Genomic DNA, 19,551 nt, shown 5'->3' with positions numbered 1-19,551 from the left:
GCATCTGCAGGATCCGCTTCACCTGCACAGCGAAGCCACACTCGGCTGCAGAGAGGGGGCTCCTGCACTGCTTAATTCTCTTCAGTTTCGCCAGCTTGCTCATGCCCGCCTGCATCTGGGCCTTCCTTCACTTCCTTCCCCCATCCTTCCTGCCTCCCCTGACCCAGGACTGGATTGCGAGTCCCTGCTGTGTTCCCCTTTAGCAGTCCCCACACACTGTGCAATTTCAGGCTGAAATGTCAGTCTTTGCTAAACTCCGGGAAGGCAAGGGCAAGCCCACCTCATTCCCACTTTCCCTTGCACCCAGCACAGACAGCGCATGGCACAAAGCAGGGCTCGTTACTACTATTAGCTTACCAAGTGAGCACTATAAACAGGTCAGGGCGCAGCGGTGGGAGAGCCACAGTTTCCATCCCCTCACCTAAGAGCATTCAGGTCCTGTTACAACCTGCACATTATCAGCAAAAGGTCCTCAGGAATCTAAAGAGCTCCATCCAAATCCACCCTCTCTGCTTTGTTGTTTCTCCTTTAAACCACAAATCTTTCAGCTGGAGTGGGCTATGTGGAGCACACACAACACAAGTGCACATCAAGGGCCTCCTTCCCAGGAACTAAGCATACTTTTCAGCATCTCTCTCTGCGAGCTACTGAAGCTGCTGGAACTCTCCATTGGGTTCTCTTTACACACAGGTCGGCTACCTGCTTTGCACGAAGACAGAAGCAGCAGGATCAGCCAGCAGCTCCAAAGCCCATGCTTTGCACCTAACACACTCTAAGCACTTGGCCAGGCTCCTCCTGGGTGCTCACAGATCCTGAGAAGGGGCCAGTGCTGGCTCACTTTGGGTGTCAGAGCACAGAGGCTCAGTGAGGTGGCACAGAAGGGATGCACACCCAGATCGCCTGGTACAAAAGCCTTGGCAGTCATCTCCAGTCCAGGGTGGAGGGGGTCACAGCTGGAAGGCAGGGTGTCCCCTCCAGCTGTGCACACTGAGATCTGTACAACTCCAGGGGTACCACTGCCACAGACCTGCCTCAAATGTCATCTCGCTAAGTTTCCTTCTTAGATACTGGGGTCCTGAGAGAGTATAGCCTGCCTTGGGCCACAGCCACCAAGGGACCCAGGGCTCCTGTCCATCAGTGTCCCAAGGACGGTGGCAGTTCATACAAGTACCCCCTGCTTCCCTCAGCCACAGCCTAGCCTGGAGCAACCACATCCCTCCCACTAATTCTTAGCCAACTAGTGTCCAGGGACCGGCCACTTACAGCTCGCCATCTTGGAGGGCAGGGATCAGAAGCAGGGCAATTTCTAGATCAGATAATAGAAATATAATTGCAGTTACAAAGAACTTCATGGAGAAAGGTGTGGATGAGTTGAGAGCTGGTCCCCATTCTCAGGGGTCACCGCCTCTGGATGGGAACGCACGGACGGTCTGCTGGCAGGACCTAAAGCTGGGCCCAGGGGGAGTTTTCTAAAGGAAGTCTCAGCCCAGAGTTGAACAGGATAAGGGATCTTCTGTGCAGGCAGGGGGCCTGGTGCCCCTCAACCTTCCCCTCACCTATGACCCCAGCCAGTGCTCTAGCCTCTGGGAGCTTTATGTGCACAATGTCTCCTTCAAATAATTTACTGAGAAGATTCAATAAAACAAGGTCTCCAATATGCTGCTCAGGCAAGTGGGAAATGTCAGCTCCCTCCCTCTACCGGAAACTGCCCTCTTATAGATGCCCTGCAGCCTTCCCAACGCCGGGGTTCGGGATAAAGGAGGATGCTGCGTTTCCTATCCTCAAAGCTTGGGCGTCACCCGGGAGGATTCTGTAGGACCCGAATCCCGTCTACCCACGCCCTGGCCGTTCACGCTCAGCACTCAGTCACCCAGAGGGGCTTCCCCAGGGCCTGCGGTCAACATCCCACAGGAATGGTTTGGTTCCACCACTCCGGTGCCAGGCAGAGAATGGGGTGGGGTCTCCCCGGCGCTGCAGCCCCAGCTCCCCACCCCAAGGCAAAGCGTTAAGACCAGGGATTCTTTGTTTCTGGCCACACCCAGGGCCCCAGCGAGCTGCTCAGCGCCACTACCACCCCCACGCCCCACTGTTAACCCTTCTAGGGCCACAGCTGCCAGCACCACCCCATTAGGTTATTTTCAGCTGCGGCGAGGAATGGGAGGGGCGCCTCCATCATGGCGCTGACTCTAGGTCCGGACTTGCACTCCATCAGAAGGGCGGGGGAGTGGGGGCGGGGGTCGAGGTTCCTCCTTCCTCTGGCGGGGAAGAAATTCCGACCGCGAGGTGCAAGAGCTGGACCGTGCGGCGGCCGCACGCGGGGACGCAGGCCCCCTCCGCACCGCGGCTCCGGGGACGGAGGGAGGGAGTCCGGCCCCCGGCGCCCCTCCTTCTTTTGTTCAGCTCCGCGTCCTCCAGTCCACGCCATCGTCGGGCACTTCCCGTGGCGGGGAGGGGGGTCTGCCAGCCCACGGGGAGAGGGACTCGAGGCTCCAGCCCCGCCCCGCGGAGCTCCCCACCACCATTGTCCCCAGAGACTGGGGGGAGGGGGCTGCAAGGCCGAGGCGGGCCCCGCCCCCACCCGTCGCGACGCCGCCAGCCTCGGGGGCCGCCCCTGCTGTCCCCGGGCGGATCCCGACCCTGGCGACGGCCACCCCGCTCCACAAAGAGCGGCCGGCGGGGCGGGGCGGGGCGGGGCGGGGGCCCGGCTTACCGTGATGTGCGGAATGCTCTTCTTGCCCTGGTAAGACATGGCCCCTCTGGCGCCCGCGGCCCTGCCGCCGGACCCGCGGGCTGCCTTTCGCTCGTCCGGCTGCTCTCTCGGCCCCGCTCCCCGCGGGAGCGGTGACAAAGGCCCGGGGCCGGTGAAGAGAGGGACGGAGGGTCGGCGCCCGCGCGCCGCTGCCCACGCGCCTGCTGCCCCGCCGCTCGGCCCGCCGCCGCCGCTCCGGCTGCCAGCGCCGCCCGGCTCCGCGAGGAGGGCGGGGGGAGGAGGGAGGGCGAGCGAGGGCGGGAGGAGGGGGCTGCAGACAGACAGCTCCTCCCGGCGGCGCGGAGCCGAGCCCGATTCGCCCCTCTCGGCTCGAACCAGGAAGCGCTTCCCTTCCGATCCCCCGCTCCGCCCCCGCCCGCCGACCCCCGCCCCGCGCGCACGCCCGCGGCCGCCCGGCCTCGCTCTGGCGGTGGGGAAGGGCTGCTGCTCAGCGTTCTTTCAGTCGCCAGCGGCGGCCTGCGGACGCGCAGACAGAGCCCGCGGGCTGCGCCACAGGTGCGCAGAGCGCATCTGGGAACCTCCCGGAACGCCTGCATGGGGGAGGGAGTGCGGGCCGCGCTCAGAGGACCCGCCCCGGCTCTCTTCGGGTTCGCGCCCCACGACCGCCCCCCTCAGGCCTCCGGCTTCCACGGCCTCCGTTTGGGTCCATCTGCCTCACCCAAGCACTTTACCATCTCCAACTCCAAGCCTTTATTCAAACTGTACCAGAATATCTCACCCCAAAGGGTTATCCATTCTCCCAGACTCATCGCTGATGGCTTCTCCATAAAGCCTTTCCCTGCCACCCTCCACCCGCTCCCCCATCACTGAACCTGCCTCCCTGAGGGCTCAGCAGGAGCCTAAGAGTGGGCACGGATGGAGAGCCAAGGCCACAATTAAGGGCTGACCTGCTCTGCACCCTGCAAGAGCTTCTCATCACCCAGCGGCTGAGCACCGGGGCCACCAGGCCACCCCCCGAGTCTTGCCTCCCAGACTGATTGCTCAGAGCGCCAGACCACTGGTACCAAGGTCCTCACAGCCCCAGAACAGGCTGGGGGACAAGAGGAGGAATAGGACATCTGGCCTTCCAGTGGATGGTGGACACCAGACCCAGATGTTGCTCCAGGGAGAGGTGGGCAGTAGGCCAGGGTACAACTTGACACATTTCATGCCAGGAGAGAAGAAAAGAGGGAAGAGAGAGAAAGGAGGAGCCCCAGCAAGCCCTCACAGCATGGGACAGGTGCCCCAAATCTCCAGGCAGAATAAAATTCCAACTTTTTCTGCCCCTCACTTTACACCAGGAAAATCCAAACCTGCAGTCTCTTTAAAGAGAGCCATCTTCTTTACTCTCAAGTTGTCACCCAAAGGGAGGGTGTGCTAGGGGTGGTAAAGCTCCCACCACGAAGGTTGGGCCTGAAGCCCTTACCTCCACTGTCACCGGAACACTCTTACACTAGACCAGGACAGGAGGCCCGAGATGCCTTGGCTTTAAAATGGACGTGGGGTTGTAAGTTCACAAAGGAAAAGCAGCTTCGTATTCCAGGAACACTGAGCTATAATTTTCCCATTTTATAGGCAGGAAATTGAGGCTTACAGAGGTAAACTAGTACCTCAGGGGCAAAGCACACTAGCTGCAGCAGAGCCGTATCTGGAAGCCAGCTTTCCGCACATCTTGTCTAGAGCTCATTCCCCGCTTCAGCCCAGGGCTGGACCCTAAATCCTTGTTGATGACTGGAATTTGCTGGTCTTTCACCCCCGGCTCCAACCTTCCCTTCCTCGGCATTAAGTCGTTTGCTCTAAACACGACGTCAGGGAAGCTCTGGAGCTGGGGCAAGACCACGTGCGTATCGGGGGAGGGGCACCGGTCCGCGACTGGCCAAACAGAACGCTGCTCCCAAGCCGACTTCCCGGGTACAAAGCCCCGCAGTCGCTCAGCCTCGGACCTCGGCAAATGCTGCGCCTGCGCCGCAGATACCCCTCCCCTCCACCCCAGGAAAGAGCCTAATGGGCATTGGGAGGGACCCGGGCACCAGCAACCGCAGCTAAGCACAGGAGCGGAGCGGCAAAGGTCCTCTCGGTCTGCAGAAAGTAAAACGCTTCCCCTGGGGAGAAATCTCAAGCCCCTCGGTTCTACAGTCCCGAGCCCCGAGTGCTTCCTGAGCCCTAGGCGCGCCAGTGTCGCCGCCTTTTGTCCAGTTCCCGAGAAGCCATGGAGAACGAGAGACAGGGCCAGAGCGGGAGAGAAAGGAGTGGAATTGCTGAGGCGACCAGCGTCCCCAAGCGCCAAAGCGCGGCTGAGGGGTGCGCGCAGTCCGGCGTAGATGCTGACGCTGGTGACACTAACCGTGACTCCACCAGGGACGTGCTTCCAGACAGTTCCCGGCCGTGCACAAAGCGCCCCGTCCTCCCTGACACCCCACCACACCTTGAAGGAGGCAGGGAGTGGAATGGCAACTCCATTTCGTAGATGGAGAAGCGGAGGCCCAAGAGAGCAAAGCGCCTTTGCTGGAAACCGGGGCTCCCGGTACTGGCGCTGGCTTCTCTGTCCGCGGCCCTGAAGCCTCCCGCTCCAGCTCGGAAGCCTGGATCCCAAACGAGGCTGGCCGCCAAGGAAGGAGTTGGGCAGGGAGAGATACAGAAGGGGTAGAGAGAAAGAGACGGTTCTCTGGATCCCTCCTTCCTTCGCCCCCCAGCCCACCACACACACCCTCCTTGTAGACCTGCCCTTGGCGGGGCGCTGGATTCAGAACCATGGAGAGTTCCGAGCTACTTGGATAGAGAGCCGCACGTGAGGGAGGGAATGGTCGCAGCCGGACACCCTTTACTGCATCCCAGCAGCCCGGGCCGACCCAGTCTCCACTCCTCCAGGAAGCCCTCCCAGATTTCTGTCCAGATCAAGCTCTGCCTCCTTCAGCCCACTTTATACATTTAAGGGGAGGAGGGTTAATAGAATAGTCAACAACGAACATTTATTGAATAGTCGCTACCTAGCGGCATTAACTAATTTAATTCTCACCATCTGTCGGCCACAACGGCCTGGGGTGCCGAGCCTACCAGGGGTCTGGGACCTGAGCAGTGCACAGACATACATTTCTGAGCTAAGCCAACAACTCACCCATCTTCTGGGGCTCCAACTTATATTTTCCAGGCAACTGGCCCTGATCCTTACAGGCATCCCAAAGCTGTGCCTTCTATCCGTGCATCTTCCCCCAAATCCCTGGCAACCTGCAGCTCAAGGGAGAAGAGACACGGGGCCCAGGGCCTGGCATTCTCTCTCCTGATGCTTCCTCCACTTTCAGGGGGGAAAACCCCTAAGTCTAAGAAGCTAGAGATCTGGGTTCAGCTCCCCACTCTGCCTCCAACTTGCTGTGTGAAGTGAGCACACTGTCGTCGTCCTGTGGAACTCGGGAGCGTTCCCTGAAGATGTCCGTGCTCGGGGGTAGCGGTGCTCCGTTCTACCTGACCGACGACCTACATCTTTAACCGAATCCCCGCCCCAGAAAGCGTAGGGGCAGCACTCGGGAAGGGCTCCTTTCAGCTGTGCGGACACAGGCGTCTCACCGAGCCTCTCCCAGCGCCCAGCACAGACTAAGCGCTCCGCCATTGCTAATGGGTGAATAAGTGAACGGACAAATGTGAAACGGAGCTCCCCTTATTCTCATAAAGCAGAAAATGGGGATCCCTGAATTGAATTCACCACAGAGGTCCCTTCGCGTTTTAAGGGTCCGTGTAGCGGCTTCAGCCAACTTACCTCCCTTCTCAGCACCTCGCTCTCCCGTCTGCAGAAGAGAAGCGTGGGACTGGATCCCCAGGACCCCGTGGAGTCTCAGGGACTGTGCTGGCCAACCCTCTCCGAACCAGATGTGTGCGGAGTGGGGGAGGGGCCCTCCCGCCTTCCCGAGCCCGGTGGCGGCGCCCCTGCACGCCGGCCGGTCCCTGCCCTCCGGCGGCTCCGCGGGTCCCGCCCCCCGTCCCGTCCGCGCGCGCCCTGAGGGTACCTGGCCATTGTCCCGGCCGAGTGGCAGGTCGCGGGGCGCTGGGCAGCGGATGCGCAGCGCGGGCGGTCGCTCGTCGCGCTCGCCCGGCGAGCTAACGGCCGAGCCGGAGAGCTCGCTCACGTCGCTGGCGGTGTCCTCGCTGCCGCCGGGCCCCGGCAGGCCGACCGCGTCGGGTCGGCCAGCACTGCGCGGTGTGCGCGCCGAGCCGCGGCGGCCCACGCTGTACGCGTCGAAGTCGATGGTCTTGTTCTCGTAGGCGCCCTCCACCGCGGCGAACATGCCGCCGTACTTCTGGCGCGGGGTCTGCGCCGCGCTGCCCGGCCGCGCCAGGTACACTGGCAGGTCGTCCTCCGTGTTCCAGGCGCGCCGCCGGTCCGCCATACCGGTCCAAGGCAGGTCGCCAGCCCGCGCGCCCGCCCGCCCGCCCGCGTGAGCCGCGCTCCGCGCTGGGTGCGGGCCCGCGGCGGCCCAGGCGCGACTGCGGCCCGGGAGGGCGGGGCGGGGCGGGGCGTGAGGCGGGGCGGGGCCTGCGGGCGGCTGCCGCCAAGCGCAGCAGCCAGCTACAAAGGACCGGGAGGCGGCAAGGGCGGGGAGGGACAGTGACGTGCCCTCGCCGCAGCGCAGAGGGCTGGCAGCCGATCCGCAGTGCCCTCGCCGCACCCCCAATCCCCGCCCCCAGGCCAAGCGCAGGGCGCGAGGGGAGCAGGGGTGGGAGCCGCATGCATGCACACACACGAGCGTGCACACACATACACACACACTCTCCTGAGCCACACACAGGTTCGCAGCAGCACACCAGACAATTACGCCATATAAACACGTGAAAATGCACAAATTTGCTGGCACACACACGAGAGGCGGTTATACTCACGATCCCCAGACACACATAGCTCATTTGTGCGCATCACAGACACTTTTGCACAGACATACAAATCCTGCTCCAAGTCAATTACACACACACACACGGAGACATTCTCATGGTCACCCAACGCGGTTCATACACAGCATCAAACCAGATGAACTGCACAATCGGAGAGACACACATATCACACAACATTCATTCATTCAGCACTATTGTACTGAGTGCCCGCTGCTACCTAGCACGTTCTTGGTGCTGGGACAGCGCCATAAACAAAATAGACAAAGCCCTGCCCTCTGGGAGCTGACATTCTAAAGAAGAGGAGACACACACAGGAGTACTGGGCTGCGCTAAGTGCCAGGAAGGATGCTAAGGCCAGGCAAGAACATGTAGGACCACATGCAGGCCGACGAGAAACACACTCTTGCCAGAGAACCAGTGACGCACGCACGTTTGCGATATTCACTCCTGCAACGCCCACACAACAAAGAGATATTCACACGCTCACACCAAAAGCAAACTCACTAAGTGACTCCACACATAAACCCCGACAGGACGCCCACACACACATTCACACCAGAAATAAAAATCAGCTTAAATAGGTACGGTCAGTCACCCAGGCAAATATTCCACATTCTAGGGTCATCTCCCACAACCTTAAAGGCACAGCCGACCCTTACTGGGCCAGGAGCTCGTAACCTGTGGGGATCCCGGGCCTCCCCTTACTAGGGTCAGGTGGACGGTGTGGGGACCTGAAGGTCGCGTTGCTGGGGCTCCCCTCTACCTCTTTTCAAAGCCAGACTTCATGTGCCTCCCCTACACACTGTCCCTCATTTCTCCATGATTATTATCAGGCAGAAGGTCCTAAGGAGTCCTTGGGGACCTCGCAGTCCCAGCTGCTCTTTCTGGACAGAGGGAACCGCCAGCTGCCGACTCCCTCTGCGCGGGCAAGTCCAGACCCGCGGCATCGCGGTTGGGTGGGGGGCCCCAGCGCGGAGCATCAGAGCCTCTCCCTGCCGCCCCTCCCGGATGGGGAGCTGTCCTTTCAGCACCAGGCCTCACTGGCTCTCGGCGGTCCAGACAGAGGGTCGGATTCACTCTGCCTCCCGTGACTGCTGGAACCCGTGGATTGATGATTCTCGGGACATGAGCTCCATAGCTTAGCTGACACTCCCCGCATTTGCTGTCTTTCAGCTCTGAAACAAGCTGGTCTGTGTAGTAAGTAGATATTATTACTTCCCCGCTGGGCAGGTGAGGAAGCGGGAAGGGAGAGGTGGAGACCCCGCCCAACGCCGCTGATCCCACTGCTGGTGGGCCAGGCTTAGAGCTCAACGGGCACTAAGCAAGTCCCTTTCCTGTGCTTAGGAAAGAAAGTAGTGCTGGGAACACAGAGATGAATATTTATAAAGTCCCTGCCTTCAAGAAGCATATATTATAGTAGAGGGGAGACTACTGGCCATAAATAAGAACAGAGACTACCAACCCCCTATCCATTCTGTTCCATCCACCCATCTCCCATCCTGACCTCCTCCTTCCTTTTGTCCTCGGTCACCCTGCATGGGTTTCTGTGACAGATAATCCTCTGGAGGTATGGAGGATTCTAGATGTCATTGCAAGTGTTTTCAATGAAAACTTCTATCTGTCCTGTGAAATGCTAATCCCAGCACAGTCCAGGAAAGAAAATTTCATGTTGAAGACCACCTAGAAATTTATTCTAAAGGCCCACAGATATTCATAGTAACTAAACACATAAAAATATCAGAGAATCCTAGAATCTGAGTTAGAAATTTTGAGGTCAGTTCTCACAATCTATGCTTCAATCTGCTCTCAACATCCTGAAGAGACAATCTCTCCTCCAGCTTTGCTTAAATGCTCCTGGTAATGGATCCTTACCTTCCAAAAAAACCCTTTCCATTGTGAGAAAGGGCTGGGCGGTTCTCAAGACTAGGAGAGAGGGACACAAATGAGAGAAAAGGTTATCTTTATGCTGAAGCAAAAAAAAAGATAATAGTAGTTCCCACTTACAGAGAATTACTACATGTCAGGGACCATTGTAGGCACTGTACATACAGTAACTCTTTTCAGCCTCACAGAACTTCTGAGGTAGGCACCATTTTAGCCTCACTGTACAGCTGAGAAAACTGAGGCCCAGAGAGAAAAGCAACTTGCCTAGGGTCACAGCTGATCAATGATGCCACTTAGGATGTAAACACAGAAGTCTGCTCCCAGTGTCTGCATCTCCACCAGCACCCTTTGCCCTCCCCTAAGAATCCTGGCTAAAGGAGTCCCATTGGCAGAGGGGAGGTAAAGTTAGGGGAATCTAGATTTTTCAGTTAGAATCCTGTCCTTCATGCAACCTTGGGCAACTAATCATTCAGCATTCATCCAACATACATTTTGTGTGTCCACTGTGTGTCACACACTTTATATTATTACTCCTCACCACCCCTCTGTTCACCTAAGGGGAGGGGATCTGACTTTTACCAAGTGCCTACCGTATATAAGGGTCTTGGCACACATTGTTCATTTCCACACCTTATGTTCTGCTTTACACACTATCCGCTCTTTCAGCAGCCCCATGCAGTGGACAGTGCTACTTCTGTTTCTGGGCTGGAGTGCTGAGACTGACAAACCTTAAACCCACTGCTCAAATTAACCGCCAGGAAGTGATCATACCGAGATTCAACTCTGGATTGTCTGAGTCCCTCCTACAACATCTCATTCAAGGCCTGTAACCATAGTGTAGCAGGAAAAGGCAGGCAGGATACAAAGCCAGGGGTACACATCAGGAAATGAGCCCACCAGCCTGCAGGAAGGCCAAAGGGAGCAGCATCTGGCAGAGGCCAACAGCAGGAAGCCCAGGAAACCTGAACAAAGTGCACTGGGTCCAGAGGATGGCATGACTTTCTGCAACCTATCCTCCTTTTCAGTCCTCCGGGGAAGGAGTGTTCATAAGTGAATTAAACCATGACATTTGGTGAAAGAGAAGCAGGAGCCCCCATCCTACCAGATCATGAAGGCTTCCCGCGTGGGAGCAAAGAACAGAGAGAGGGCACGTCCAATGGCAGCAGAAAGAGGACAGAATATTCTTCATCAGGGCATTTTTTTTTTGGAAAAAGAAAAAAAAAGATTTTTAAAAGAACATCAGTTGTAAAAAAAAAAAAAATGTTTTCCAAAACTGAGGGAAAGGGAATTATAGTTTATTGTTAGGTATAAAATACTTTTAGCAAGTTTGTGAGGCAGGTAATGAATGGATTATTACATTCATTTTGGAAAATAGAAAAGAGGCTCAGAGAAGCTAATCAAGCTTCCCAAAGTCACATGGCCAGCAAGTGGCAGAGATACAGTTTGAATTCAGGCCCATTTGATTCTAAAATGTCCACTTTTTTTTCTGCCGCTTCCAAATCATTTCATAGGAGGTTGTGGTAGGCAGAAGAATACCCTCCTTCCAAAGATGTCCAGTTCCAAATCCCCAGAAATTCTGTATGTGTTTCCTTACCTGGATAAAGGGAATTTGCAGGTGTAATAAAGTTAAGGATCTGGCAAAGGGAAGATTATCCTGGATTATCCAGTTTGCCCTAATATAATCACAAGAGTCCTTATAAGTGCAAGAGGGAGGCAGGAGGATCACAACCAGAGAAGGAGATGTGACAGCGGAAGCAGGTGTCAGAGTCAGAGAGAGATTTGAAGATACTACACTGCTGGCTTTGAGGTGGAGGAAGAGAGCATAAGCCGAAACGAGCAGTCAGCTTTCAGAACCTGGAGAAGGCAAGGTGGCAACTCGTCCCTTCAGGCTCCTGAAGGAACGCCGCCCTGGCCGCACTCTGACTGGAGCCCAGTGAGACCCATCTCAGACTTTGAATCTCCGGAATGGTAAGATAACAAGCACGTGTTGTTTTAAGCTCCTAGGTTAGTGGTAACTTGTTAAAGGAACAATAATAAACTAATACAAGCCCATAATGGGTCATAAAGGAAATCACTTCATTATTTGTGCAAAGTGGATTTGACTTATGAGAAGGTCATTTATTCCCCACCCAAAATCGAGAGCTGCCTTTTTGTATTGTGTCAGGGTCTATAACAGTTTGTAATGAACTATCAAGAAGTAAAACATTCGAAAGGGAAAAAAAAAACCTTTAATTGTGGAAAAGCATACATTTTAATGTACAAAATTGCACAATTATACATTTAAGTAGCTTAGAAAAATACATCTTGGTAACAAGAGAAAATGCCAGCCTATTTTACAGAAGATGAGCAATCATTGCTAATCCTGAAAACCCAGAAGGGAGTGTTAAGCCCAATTCACAACTGGTCAGAAATCCAATGAGCATCTCCAGGAACTCACTGCTCTGTGCACGTCCCTGTGGGCAGGAGTTGGGAATAGCCACTGCTCTTGGACCCAAGGGAGGGTCCTCCTGAAGGACATACAGAAGGAAGGGGAGTCTGCTCATGTTGCCAGACCACTCCTATGTGAACCAACACTTCTTTACTGGGGAGAGGGGTTGAACCTGGATTGCCAAAATTCTGACCCTGTATTTATCAATGGAGACATATAATGTAGGAGTCCTTTTAGACTTATACAATTGCAACGTGTAGAGCTACTGTGCATTGGGGATCGAATGGGAAAGTACAGTTTCCAAACTGTTATCTGTGCTTCAGTGTTCATTTGATATCTGCCCAGGATTCAGCCAGGCAGAGTAAGGAGACGAGGGAGGTTCTGCCAAAATGAATTCACAAGCCTTATCCACCGCCTTTGTCAGTGACACCCAAGTTCCTTTACTGCTTCATCATTAAAAGTTGGCTGTGCAAACCTGAACTTTGAGCGATCATCTTGGTCAATCAACTCAGGTTGGTGGTACACGCCGAGCCATTGCACTGAGACACATCTGGGTGTTTTCAGAAAGCTGAGGGAGGGCTCCCAACATCTGCAGAGCATAATATGTGCCCATGCTTTAGAAAACACATGCTCTCTCCTCCATACTCACACCTTCCCTGGCATTTCCATGTAGGACATTGAAACAGAGAGGTAAGTACACTCTATGAGCTTATACAACTAGCTGGAGTCAGAGTGGTAGTTCAGACCCAGTACGTCTGGCCCACGACTCATTCTCTGATATCTACTAGAGGCAGATCTTAACCTTGTCTCAATAAAAACTTTGAGTTAATAGTTATAACATCACGGCATAGGTATTTATTTCCCCTATCCTGTTCAATGTATATTTACACTCATTGTATTATATTACGTTACTTTAAAAAAGAAAAGAATGATACAGAGTTGATATCAGGTTCTCAGTCATTTTTAATAATCCCAGTCATTTTTTTGCTCTTCCTTTGTTCTACCAATACATAAAGGTGTCATCAGTCCATTCTGGGCATAGCTTCATGATGTTCTTTAAAGATAAACAAATGGTTTTGGAACCAAGCTTATTTTGATGGTATCAATTCTCCCATTAGTGTTTCCACGACTCTGTGTAGTATATTTGTGTCATGGATGCAAAAGTCAGATTTGAATGGGAGCTGTGCTTGCTGAAACGAGAGTAGGATTTAGGAATGATGAAATAGGATTTTTAAAAGCCCGACCTTCCATTCTAAGCCTATTGGCTTCTGAAAAGCAGTTTTAGATCCAAGGCATGTACTGTGTTTTTCTAGAAATTCTCATAAAATAAGGAAGAGGACTAAACAAATTAACAAAGCCCAAGGGGTTTTCCTTCTCCACCTCCTTAAGGCACCAAATAATGCATTTCAAAGCTAGGCAGGAATAGTTGGCCACTGGTGCAGAGGCTGAATGGACATCTGCTTCTGTTTGATCATAGAACTAGGGAATTTATATATCATGGTATCTTGGAATATCTAGCTCTGGAAGACTTTAGGATGCAAGCAACTGTATGTAAGAGATTCATTTTGTGTGACTATTGCTTCGCCCAATGTATTATCTGAGCTTTTATGTAACTTTGCCATGATCAGCCTCCAAGAGCTCAGCAACCAGGTTCTGCCATATCGGAGGTAAATGTTACAGCAAGCCATGCATTTCATTTTCATGAGGATCATGGCTGCTTAAAAGGACCTCCAAAGGTGAACTTACAAAGCCCACTCATGGTCAGATATATTCCAAAGATAAGAAGTTTCCTCTTGTCAACTCTGAGTACACATTTCTTTCCCAGCAAAGAGCAAAAACAAATATGAGCCCCACCCCAGACAACCTGACTGATGTGGCCTGAGAGGTTACTGAATCCTTGTTTTTTTTTTAAGAAGCTCTGCAGGTGAGTCCAACGTGTACCCGGGATAAAGAATCACACTTAGAGTGCAATCTTTCTACCCTACAAAGGGCCTAGGTGGAGGGAGGGGATGAACTCGTGCTATACCCCCTCCCCTCCCCTCCCCACCCCAGAGCCCTTCCCATGGTTAAGGCACCGTCTGAATAGAGAAAAAAAGGTTGAGTATCTAAAACATGTCAGAAATGTCTAGCACCCTATTCTCAGAAGTTGACTGAGTTCTCAAAAAGTTTCACATTTCAGACCTGGAATTTCACCCTGGAATTAAACAAGAGCTGTGAATCTCTGAAAGGAAGCTCATCAGCCTGAAGGTAAAAAGGCCCCTCAAGTTTGTGAAGTTCACTCAATAAATTGCTGAGTAACACAAATAGAAAGAAAGTAACTCATCTTTTAAAGGATTTGGGGTCCCTGTCCTCTGCAATGATGGGCAAGTAAACTCACAGAACAATCCCATCGCATAGTGATTCATCATAGTGATTCATAGGGTAGGCTGTGGAGCGGTGGATTTAAACCGCAGTTATCTTAGCCTAGCCAAAAAGTAGGTGAGTTTCCATATCTTGGGATTCAGGGCTTCCCCAGAGAGAAATGGACGCATGTGTTCCACCCAAAAGGAAAAATGCCTTGATGTAACATGTTGCTAAGGGATGCCATGTAGATTGTAACCCATTTGAAAATGAACTGAATCGGACCCAGATCTAGAATTCCAAATCAGAAGAGTGTGCATTGTGGCACTTTTGGAAAATCTTCCATAAAAGACATCAGGACCAGATTCAATCACATCAGTGACTGTGTGACCAAAGGTCTGTCCCTTAACTTCTCTGGGCTTCAGTGTCCTCTCCTGTAAAATGGAGGAAACCTAGGGTGTTGGTTCACACTAGATAGTCTCCGGTTCTGTCACAGGCATTACTGCACCGCTGGCCAGGTTGGAAAGGGCGGCGGCTCACCCACACCAGGCACACGGGCACCAGACCCTGCTCCCTCCGCGTCTTTCCGCTGTCGCCACACCTCTGGTGAACCTATTTTAAGTATACTGCCTAGCAGTTCATGGGGAAATGTTGCCATGCCAACTCGCTGGCTGTTGCTAATCATAATCTATGAATGTGCAGCACAACCATCTGACAGGCAATTCTTTTCTTTCTTAGCCTGCGGTCCCTTTCCAAATTGTCGTAAGACCGACCACCCTGTTCATAAGGGCACACAGTAGGCACGTGACAGGTATGCATTGAATTAATGACACAAATGAAGCATATGCACAAGTCTGCCAAGTGCCTTCCCACCCAGTTTTTCTGTTAATGTCCCAGCAGGTGCTGAGGCAGGTACTTCATTACCCCATTTGCCAGGTGGGAGGTGACTTTCTCAGGATCTTGGAGGTCGGAAGTTGCAGAACTGGACTCCAGCCCAGTGATTCAGCTTTATATGTTAATCTCTTTCTCCCATACCAGGTGGCCTCTCATCCCTCTAGCATGTGAAAGGCAAACCCTGTATATTCACACAGAGAGTGGGAGTTTGCCAAGAGCTTTCTCCACTCACACTGCCTTTTCGTTCAAAGCCTAAAGGTAAAGAGGCAGGGCTCTGCCGGGGGTCCACACCTGGCCCCTCAGGATTTCCCAGGTGCCTCACTGGCCTCCAAGTTGCTCAGAGGCCCCTGTTGGAGGCCTCCAGAAAGGACTGAGGTACAGAAGCAAGAGGTGGGCAAAAAAGACCAGTGGTGGGACATGATCAGGGGCCCAGGACAAGCGTGCCATCTGGGGCTGGCAGAGGAGCAGGCAGTGCCCAGATATGGAGGCAGCTCACATCCGGCAGCAGAGCCTTGAAGGTAAGACCAGGGTCCTCAGAAGAGGCCCTTAATGAGTGTGGACAGACCGGCGGCCTGGCGGACAGAAAATCCCTCGCAAAGAGAAGAGCTTTGGTCTCTGTTCTTTCCTGTACCGCCAGGGCCTTTGGTGGTGCCTGGCACCTAGTGGTGCTCAATAAACGCTTACTGGTTGAATGAATGGATGAATCCCAGTGAGGGACAAACCTCAACCCCAAGAACATGTGAGCCCTGGGATGCTCCAGTGGGAGGCTAGAAACAGCATTCTTCTTCTTTTTTCGGTGGTGAGGGCCAATATTCCGAAAACATGCCATCTTTTTCATCTCAGAGGCAGACTTCTGCTTGGGGAGGAAGGGAGGGAGAGGAATAAGCTCAGTGGAACACCTAGTACATGCCAGGCACCTTCCGTTTCTTATCTCCCCTAGGGCTGGTGAGGATAGCACCCCGCTTAACTTGGGGGTTTGCAGCTCAGATGGGCAGCTGACCTGCCTGGGGCCCCAGCAGGTAATAGGTGGATAGTGGGCTTTGAACTCAGGCTGGTGGACCCTGCAGCCTGTCCCCAGGACATCATGGCATCATGTCTCCGGCTGGGCTCTGCTCTGAGGGGATTTGGAGTCCTTGGACGTGGCCCTGCCTGGCTACAAAGTACCGTGTGAGCATGTGCTGGACACCAAGCCCTCTGTGGGACGCTTTATCTTCCCTTTCTCAGTTAATCTTCAAAGTCCCTTTTCCAATTCTGCAGAAGAGGAAACAGATACCCCAACTCTAAGTTGTTTCCCTCAGCCCTCCACATTGCAGGTACCATGTATCCATACCTCTGTCTTTACAGTCATTCCAGGGGGCTGCTGGAGAAGATATACCAACCTTTCCCATTCCTTGCCAAAGAGAAAACTTAGGCTCAGAATGGTCAAGGTCACTGGGGCGGGCAGTGGCAGAGTTGCTAGCAAAGCCCTGAACAGGTCTTTTCGGGTGACAGCAGTCACTCACCATCCCACCGTGACACCTTGGGCCTAGGGCCACAGGCCTCTCTGGGCCCTGTATTTTCACCCACACCATGAGAGTGTTTTGCAGACGGGGCAGGTTAGATAATGAGGGCAGGAGAAGGCTGTGGGGGGCCGGGGTCTAGGAAGGAGCAGCCTGACCTCATTCAACTCTGAGTGTGGCCAGGAAGAGAGGGGCCCTGAGTTGCCAGATCCACTATTTTTCCAAGTGAAGCTGAAAATTCAGATATTTATGAGAGATCTCTTGGTTTTCAAATATCACATGCTAATCCCCATATTAGTAAATACAACCTGGGTGCTTATACCCCCATGTTCACAGGAGCATTACTCACACAGGCCAAAAGGTGAAAGCAACCCAGTGTCCACCGACAGGTAGATGGATAAACCAAGTGTGGTCTCTCCATCCAATGGGATGTTATTTAGCCTTACAAAGAAAGGACGGTCTCATCTGCACGACAGTATGGGTGAAGCCTGAGGACATGCTGCCAAGTGAAATAAGCCAGTCCCCAAAGGACAAACGAAGGACCCACTCATAGGAGGTCCCTAGAGTTGCCGAATTCACAGAGACAGGCAGTAGGATGGAGGTTGCCGGGGGTGGGGCAGTGGGAATAGGGGGCAATGTTCAATGGGGACGGAGTTTCAGTCTGGGGAGATGGAAATGTTCCGGAGATGGATGGTGAGGGTGGTTGCCCAGCAATGTGAATGTACCTAATGCCACTGAACTAGGTGTTTAAAAATGGTAATTTAAGTTAGCACATTTTATGTTTTGTGTGTTTTACTACAATTAAAAAAAAAGGTGAGTCAGGCAAAACATGTTTATGAGCAAGACCTGGCCCAAAGGCTGCCTGTGTGCCCACTGTGGACTGAGAGCTCTCTCGGACTGTCCCCTGGGTCATGGCGCCAGTCTGTCGCTTAACCCCACTGAGCCCGCCCAGGCTCTGCTGAGGTCCGAGACATCGGGGCAGCCCGTCCACCAGCCTGCTTTCCTGCCACCAACCTCTGCCACAGCAGCAAGGGCAGGAAAGGACTCAGCCCATCGAGGCTGCACCGTATCCCAGCCTGCTTTTCATTCTGCCTTCCTGGAGGAGGCTTAGATTTCAATATCCCTGTTAGTCTCTAGCTGCTCAAGTAAGATGGCCTCACAATCCTGTGATTGACAAAGAAGTGTTTCTAGAGGGAACAAACCCCCCTGATGGCGGCACAGTGTTCCAGGCCATGATGCTCTTTATCTGCCCAGCCAAATGACTTGGCATGGGGACACTGCTTCGGGCATGCTGGGGTGCGGTGCTTACTCAGGGGCTCTGTGGACACAGTTGTCTGAAGTGACATGTGTTTAGAATAGAAGATCTCTCTGTTGCTCCGGAAGCCAGAAGGCCGGGCTTGGGACCCTCCCAGCAGGCCAGAGCCTGCCATGCAGTAGGAACCCAGTATTTGCGGTGGCAGGAAGAGTCCCCTGTCCGATGGAGGACACAAAGCAGGGAGCAGCTACAGACACATCAGAAGTCAGACTGAGAGGGATACTGGAAGGCATGTGGTTGCACCCATTTCACAGATGAAGAGCTGAGGTTCGGAGAAGCCAAGGGATGGCCTCAAAGTCATCAGCAAGTTAGAGGCAGAGCTGGGTCTCTGGGTTCCTTAATGGGATCTTTTCTCTCTAGGGGATGCTTGGCCCTTGGGGGCCCCAGTCTCATATGAGAATTTGATGAAATGCATGGCCCCTCTCCCTAGGGAAGTGCTTACATGTATACAAGTTTCTACAAGGTTAGAACCTCCCAAGCTTCTGCAGGAACTCTATAATATCAAGAAAACTACTAAGAAATTTTTAAAACCATTATCCTGCTATGCACCACATTACCCATCTTCTCTGGTAGCCACATAACAGTTAGTGTAATGTGTGCTCCAGAGAGACCATTAGTGATGTGAACGGGAGAAGATGGAATCACATTTCATACACAACTATGATCCCTGACATGTGGGAAGCATCTTACAGTGTCCAGGGCACTTCTACAGCCACTAGCTCCTTTGGTTGTCAGAACAAAGCTGTCAAGTAGGCATTAGGACCCTCCAACAAATGAAGAATGGAAGTTAAGGTAGGTGAGTAGTTTGGGCAAGTGACACAGCTTAGGAGTGGCAGAGCCGGCCAGGACCTTGGAATTCCAGGCCCCACTGCTACCCTGCGCTAATACCTATGGGCTCCTGCCAGTCAGCAGCCTTCTCTTCAGTCCCCTGGCTGGTGTTATTCAAAGTAGGGATGTTCCCATGAGTGACTGGAGATAGGGAGGTGGTCTTCGGGCTTGTCACGGAGCTTCCTAGAGCGGGTCGCAAACCATGCGGCAGCCTCTGCTCTGTCGGTCAGTCGGGAGGGATGTAATATTTTCCAGCTTGATGTGTTTGCCTCTGAGCTGTCTTCCTTCCTGCAACAACAGGAGCAAGATGAGTTCTTAAAGGAAACATACCAGCCTGGCATCTACAGGAAGCCATCCAAATGCACAAAGCCTTTAAGATGACCTCTAATTTCGTCTCTAAATGTGGTGGGCTTAAATCATATGTGTATACAATTCATCAGCTTCTCTCTCTAGAAAAGAATCTTAAGCTTGGAATTCATAGACAATGCCCTCTTTATTTGGGGTGTGTCTGAATGTTGAAATAATATGGACACTTTTTTGTGAAGGGTCATTGTGTATATTTGTTCAGAGAGGGTTTCAGGAGACTCTCAAAGGGGCCAACGGCCACAAGAAGGTTTAGAACAACTGATCCAAAGGAAGAAAGAGATTGAGGTCCTCAGGGCTGTCTTCCTTCATCCACTCAACCAACATTATTGGGTACCTGCTCTATGTCAGGCTCAGCGCTAGACCCTGGGGT

At 53.2% G+C, this 19,551-nt stretch overlaps 3 protein-coding genes across 4 annotated transcripts in view; 1 reads left to right on the top strand and 2 right to left on the bottom strand.

Moving 5' to 3' along the window:
• CRMP1 (collapsin response mediator protein 1) overlaps positions 1-7,220 on the bottom strand; it is a 68,342-nt gene extending 61,122 nt beyond the window's left edge. Inside the window, exon 1 of one of the 2 annotated variants that reach the window (XM_036921155.2) lies at positions 6,748-7,220. In XM_036921155.2, the coding sequence (XP_036777050.2) occupies positions 6,748-7,128 (381 nt within the window). In that variant the 5' untranslated portion in view covers positions 7,129-7,220. Of the gene's footprint in view, positions 1-2,710; positions 3,094-6,747 lie in introns of those variants that run through there. The other variant, XM_036921156.2, reaches the window with a different exon arrangement.
• The window catches only part of EVC (EvC ciliary complex subunit 1), a 209,692-nt gene that overhangs the window by 130,951 nt on the left and 59,190 nt on the right, over positions 1-19,551 (top strand). The window lies entirely within an intron of this gene.
• The window catches only part of C5H4orf50 (chromosome 5 C4orf50 homolog), a 105,383-nt gene continuing 101,519 nt past the window's right edge, over positions 15,688-19,551 (bottom strand). Inside the window, 1 exon segment of the mRNA XM_057503223.1 lies at positions 15,688-19,103. Within this exon segment, the coding sequence (XP_057359206.1) occupies positions 18,999-19,103 (105 nt within the window). The 3' untranslated portion in view covers positions 15,688-18,998.

This window comes from Manis pentadactyla, chromosome 5 (genome assembly GCF_030020395.1).
Source record: "Manis pentadactyla isolate mManPen7 chromosome 5, mManPen7.hap1, whole genome shotgun sequence".
Lineage (NCBI taxonomy): Eukaryota > Metazoa > Chordata > Mammalia > Pholidota > Manidae > Manis > Manis pentadactyla.
Note: the sequence above shows the minus strand (reverse complement) of the source record. Positions and strands in the feature narration are given on the sequence as shown.